The sequence below is a fragment of the Malurus melanocephalus genome, unplaced genomic scaffold, assembly GCF_030028575.1.
Source record: "Malurus melanocephalus ecotype Western Australia unplaced genomic scaffold, MMel_1.1 scaffold_664, whole genome shotgun sequence".
Classification (NCBI taxonomy): Eukaryota; Metazoa; Chordata; class Aves; order Passeriformes; family Maluridae; genus Malurus; species Malurus melanocephalus.
This window is the reverse complement of record NW_026623896.1, coordinates 178,708-184,334: the sequence shown is the minus strand read 5'-3', so window position 1 is coordinate 184,334 and position 5,627 is coordinate 178,708. Positions and strand designations below refer to the sequence as shown.

General features: G+C 63.1%; 1 protein-coding gene across 1 annotated transcript; it reads left to right on the top strand.

Annotated features, from left to right (window-relative positions):
- Positions 1-1,005: 1,005 nt before the first annotated feature.
- On the top strand, positions 1,006-4,625 carry LOC130584077 (BTB/POZ domain-containing protein KCTD12-like). Its single transcript, XM_057383836.1, has 2 exons — positions 1,006-1,087; positions 3,059-4,625. Exon 2 carries the CDS (start codon positions 3,081-3,083, stop codon positions 3,951-3,953), a length of 873 nt encoding a protein of 290 aa, XP_057239819.1. The 5' UTR covers positions 1,006-1,087; positions 3,059-3,080; the 3' UTR covers positions 3,954-4,625.
- Positions 4,626-5,627: the final 1,002 nt, after the last annotated feature.

The following is a 5,627-nucleotide window of genomic DNA, read 5'->3' as shown; positions in this document are numbered from 1 at the left end:
TCTGCCCATACAAAATTTAACAGGGACAAAAATCCATGGATAAAATCAAGCCAGCTCTGCTGTCACAGAATCTTGGGATTAAAGCTTCATCAGACTTCCAGGAAATGGGCAAATATTGGGATGTTGTTTGGAGTTGTAGTATTTTCCCAATTTTATACAAAACTGGCATTTCAGGCAAATTAAAAAGTCTGGATTCTCTTTCCTTGCTTGGTTATTCCACTCAGGACAAAMAGGCTGCCCCAACAGCCTAAGATCTTTCTGGTCCCACTGGTGTCATTCCTACCTTGGGAAAGGAGATTTCAGCCCCTACAGCTCAAGATGTAAAATCATCCCAGGAACAGCAATAGTTTGGCTGCTGTGAGGTTTTTGCTGGGTGGATTTGGAATTAGAGCCAAATCATGGACTGAATCCTGGAATGGTTTGGGTAGGAAGGARCCTTAAAGCCATCCAGTGCCACCCCTGCCATGKCAGGGACAYCTCCCACTGTCCCAGGCTGCTCCCAGCCCCAATGTCCAGCCTGGCCTTGGACACTGCCAGGGATCCAGGRGCAGCCACAGCTTCTCTGGGCACCCTGTGCCAGGGCCTGCCCACCCTCCCAGGGAACAATTCCTTCCCAATRTCCCATCTAAATCTCCCTTCTTTTAGATTAAAGCCATCCCCCCTTGTCCTGGCACTATCTCTCTGTGCTAGAATTCCCTCTCCCTCCTTTTTCACAAGCTTCACAGCATTCCCAGGGGATGATGAGGGCCCCCCTGGAATTCCCCACTCCTGCCCGGCCCCCGGGGGGTGTTTGGGGACAGGGAATGTGGGGACAGCGGATGTGGGGACGCGGAATGCAGGGACAGGGGATGTGGGGATGCGGGATGAGAGGAGGGGGGATGTGGGGATGGAGGATGCGGGAACAGGGGGGGACCGGGGGGTCCCGGGGACAGCGGGGGACGGCGCTCGCCGCCTTCCCGGCCATAAAACCGCGGGGCCAGGGCCGGGCGGGCGGAGAGGAGCGACGGGGACCGGCGCGGCGGGGACCGGCTCGGCACGGAGCGGCACGGAGGGGAGCACGGCGGAGCGGCCGGGCCGCCCTGCGGAGGTAACGGGGACGGCGGGGTCGGGGTCCCCCGGCCGGGGAGCGCTGGGACCGCTCCGGCTCCCCGGGCTCGTGTCCCCGGGCACTCCCCGCCGCTGTCCCCGCTCGTGTCCCCGCCGCTGTCACCGCCGRCTCCGTGCCCGGAGGGAAGGGGGGGCGGGGAAGGGGGGCAGCGGGGACAGCGGGGCCGCTCTCCCTGTCCCCCTCGAGTCCCCAGCCCTCCTCGGGCAGCCCCCCCAAGCTCCTCCAGCAGTGACAAAGGGATGCGAGCTCCGGTCACGGGCGGCTCCTGCCCGCAGGGCTGTGCCGTGGGCATGGAACCAGCGGGGAAAGGGAGCCGGAGCCGCTGCGGGAGGGGACCGGGGAGCTGGAGGACAGCGCTGATCCTCTTTCCATCCTTCAGTCTCCTCCTTGCCCAAGTCACTCCTTGTTCCAAGACGATTCTCCCCGCGAGCCGGGAGGAGGAGTGTGGCCATGAAACGATGGCTCAGCTCTGCCCCCGTGCCCGAAAGTGCTCACAGAGTTCTATCTTCGTCCTTTCTTTTCTCCGAAATGGGTGTTGGGATCCTTTGGAGCAGCTCCGGGRAAGCTTTGCGGCAGGACACGGGGACGGGGCGAGATTGGGGCTGTTTTTTTGGGTGTGGGGCCAGTCCTGGGGGGTCCCACCCTCCGAGCAGACCCAGGGCAGTACCAGCATCACCCGGGGAGGGGGCMGAGCTGGAGGTCAGCCCAGGGAGCCCCTTCCGTCCGCGGTCTCCCAAATCCGTGCCCRGAGCACGGCGTGGATCCAGGCTCGGGCTGCTGAGCCAGGTTTATGTAAGCTGCTGATTTGCAGTGTCAAGAGATATCCAGGAATCGGCTTGCCTTTGGAAATTGTATAAATCCATGGCATCTGGCCCGGGGCTGGAGCAGCAGCCCAGGATTTGTCTCGGTCCCAGCCCCTTGGAGAGGTTCTGCCATCTCCCGGCTTGGCTTCGAGTCTGTGTTAAGCACTTTCCAGGAGCAAGGGCAGAGCAGCAGCGCCAAAGGCTCTGTCCCTCTGTCCCTCTGTCCCTCTGTCCCTCTGCCCCTCTGCCCCTCTGTCCCTCTGTCCCTCTGCCCCTCTGTCCCTCTGCCCCTCTGCCCCTCTGTCCCTCTGTCCCTCTGCCCCTCCGTCCCTCTGTCATTCTGCCCCTCTGTCCCTCTGCCCCTCTGTCCCTCTGTCCCTCTGCCCCTCTGTCCCTCTGCCCCTCTGTCCCTCTGTCCCTCTGGCCTTCTGCCCCTCTGTCACTCTGCCCCTCTGCCCCTCTGTCCCTCTGCTCCTCTGTCCTTCCCAGCGCTGCCGCCGCTCTCCTCCAGCCCCGGGGGTGGTCCTGCCGCGGCACCTCGGCCCCTCCAGCCCCGGCTCCGGGGGCCCCTGCGCCGGGAGCTCCTCCCTTGGCGGGCTGGCGGCTCCTCCCGCCCCGCAGGATGCCGAGCTGGCGGGTCCCCGGGGTGTGACAGCCCTGCCTTTCCTGTTGTTGACAGCAGCCYCACGGCCCCGCATCTTTCCTGGGCGGAGGGGCTGAGCCCTGTCCTGTCTGCAGGGCTCAGGTGGAGATGGCACGGTCTCAGCAGGGGCAGTGTGCCATGGAAGGGGAGGTGGCTTTGGATAACGCTGCCTGTTCTGATAGCCAGGGACTGGGGGAGAGAGATGAATTCCAGACTCCTGGACAGACAAGAAGCTGGTCCTGCCCTGCTTGCTGACCCCAACCAGGCATTTAGTGGTGGCTTGGCASGGTCCATCCCTGGGCTGGACTCAGTGATCTTGGASAGCTTTTCCAATCTAAAGAATTCYGTGATTACACATGTGATCTGGCTTGGGATCCCCTCCAGTCACTTGGGATTGGGACAATGGCTTGGGCCCCCTCAGGATCCCCTCCARTCACTTGGGATTGGGGCGATGGGCTGTGCTTTCTGTCAGTTTAACGTGGTTTTATCCCGTTTGTGCCGCAGGTGGGAGCAGCGGGAGCTCACCATGGCCCTGGCAGACCCCGCGGGCTGTGCCAAAGGCGGCGAGGACAACAACCCCTTCCCTGACATCATTGAGCTGAACGTGGGCGGGCAGGTGTACATCACCCGGCACCCCACGCTGGTCAGCGTGCCCGGCTCGCTGCTCTGGGAGATGTTCACGCAGAAGAACGTGCGCTCGCTGGCCCGCGACAGCAAGGGCCGCTTCTTCGTGGATCGCGACGGGTTCCTGTTCCGCTACATCCTGGATTACATGCGGGACCGGCAGCTGGTGCTGCCCGAGCACTTCCCGGAGCGCAGCCGGCTGCAGCGGGAGGCCGAGTACTTCATGCTGCCGGAGCTGGTGAAGCTGCTGGCGCCCAAGCTCAGTGAGCAGAACTCGCTGGGCGACGATCCCTGCCAAAGCGACCCCGAGGAGCTGTCCCCCGGTGCGGACACCGCCCGCAGCCTGACCTCGGCCGCCGCCGCCCCGCCCAGCACCGCATCCGCCGCTCCCGGCGCTGCCGCTGGTGCCGAGGGCCGCAGGGCGGGCTTTATCACCATCGGCTACCGCGGCTCCTACACGCTGGGCAGGGACAGCCAGACGGACGCCAAGTTCCGCAGGGTGGCCCGSATCATGGTGTGCGGCAAGACCTCGCTGGCCAAGGAGGTCTTTGGGGACACCTTGAACGAGAGCAGGGACCCGGACCGGCCCCCGGAGAGGTACACGTCCCGCTACTACCTCAAATTCACCTTCCTGGAGCAAGCCTTTGACAAACTGGCCGATGCCGGCTTCCACATGGTGGCCTGCAACTCCACGGGCACCTGTGCCTTCGCCCACGAGCAGACGGACGACAGGATCTGGACCTCTTACACCGAATATGTTTTCTATCGTGAGTGACACCAAACCAACCCTCCGCCAACCGACCACCGACTGCCCCTTCCCCGTTCCCCGCTGGCTGTGGCCTAGAAGGTAGCGATCCGTYCCCGAATCCTGGCGTCCTCCCTTTGCCTCCTTTTCCGTTGATCTTGGGTTGTTTTCCCTCCTCCTTGCTCCACGCCGAACCTGCCCAGCTCTTCCTCGCAGMTGCTGACCACCAACCTTCCTCCCTYTCTCCGACTGCTGTGGCCGCTCCCAACCCTCCCTGGACACGTGGACTCGGACACTGCGGTGGAGGTTGGGCTGGGAGGGGTCGGATCCGCCGGGAGCTGCTCCAGGCTGGGGTTCCTGCGGCCGGATGAGCTTGGACACTGGACTGGGCTCTGTGTCCCGTGCGGCTCCCCGGGATTGTGCTGCACACGCTGTGCCCTGCCGAGGGTGTTGGGAGAGGAATCGCTGGGATAAAGGGGTGGAGAAGGTGGGAAACAGAGCCGGGGAGGGGGTGGGGGTTGCGAAGTCGCAGCCTGGTGGGATTGGCAGGAGCCCTGTAAGCAGCTTAGCCTGAGGCTGGCAGCGCTTGCGAAGGGGAGAGGCTCCCCCTGCACCCGCAGCTCCGAGCTCAGGCATCACCGCCGCTCCGGGATGCCTTGGCGGGAATTTTTTGGGRGATTCTGGGAGGGTGGGAGGGTGCAGTGCTCTGTGCGGGAGGTGGGGGGGAGCGGGGAAGGCTTGGCGTGCTCGGGGGTGTAAAATGCTCATACAGCTCTCCAGCTCCTGGAGGTTTGTCAGCAAAGAAGTCCCTTCATTTTTCCTTGGGAGCACAACAGGATTCAGAGGGATGGGGTTGGGATGTGGCGGTCAGGCCGCAACTTCCCCCAGGAAAGGGAATTCGGGCCATTTTGGTGATCTCTTGTGAGGGTGTCTCCAATCCCAGCTCTCCAGACCCTCCCAGGGTGCCCTCCTGGAGCTGCTGCTGCTTTGCCCCATTGCCTTGGCAGCGTGGGATAGAGGGACAGAGCCGATGGCCGTGTGCCCAGGTGGCACAGGGACAGCAGGGATGGGATTTGGTGTGGGCGTTCCGAGAGGAGAAGGGAGGAACACAAAGTCACTGGAACCTGCTCTGCCCCACCCCCGTCCCTGCTCTGTCCCTCCTGTCCCTTATAGGGGGCCGTCCTTGGGCAGCACCGCCCTGCAGGGATGCCCACCCGGGGTCAGCTGCAGACCCAGCCCCAGGTGATGTCCGGCCCCAGGCCATGTCCGGCCCCAGGCGATGTCCGGCCCCAGGCGATGTCCGGCCCCAGCCCTGGCGCAGCACCGAGGGCGGCAGGGTCAGTGCCAGCGGCTGCAGGAGCAGGTGTGGGTGACCCTGATGTCCCCAGCTGTAGCCTGTGCTGTCTCCTGTGCTCTGCCACCCATCCATGGCACCCACCACCTCCCATGGCACCCACCCTCCATCCCCGCTCCCACCCTCCATCCCATTCCTGCTGTGGGAGGAAGTTTTGCCGCTGCTTCCTGGAGAGGAGGGAGGGCTTTGGGGCCAGCAGAACTTTAAAACCAGGTTCTCCCTCCCTCCTGAAGAAGGGGAAGGCAAAAACGGTATTTTGACATTTTTCATGGTCCTGTTCCTCATTCCAAACAGCCTTGGAAGAGGAAATGACAACCGGCTTAAAAAAAAAAAAAGAGCAGAAAAAGGAA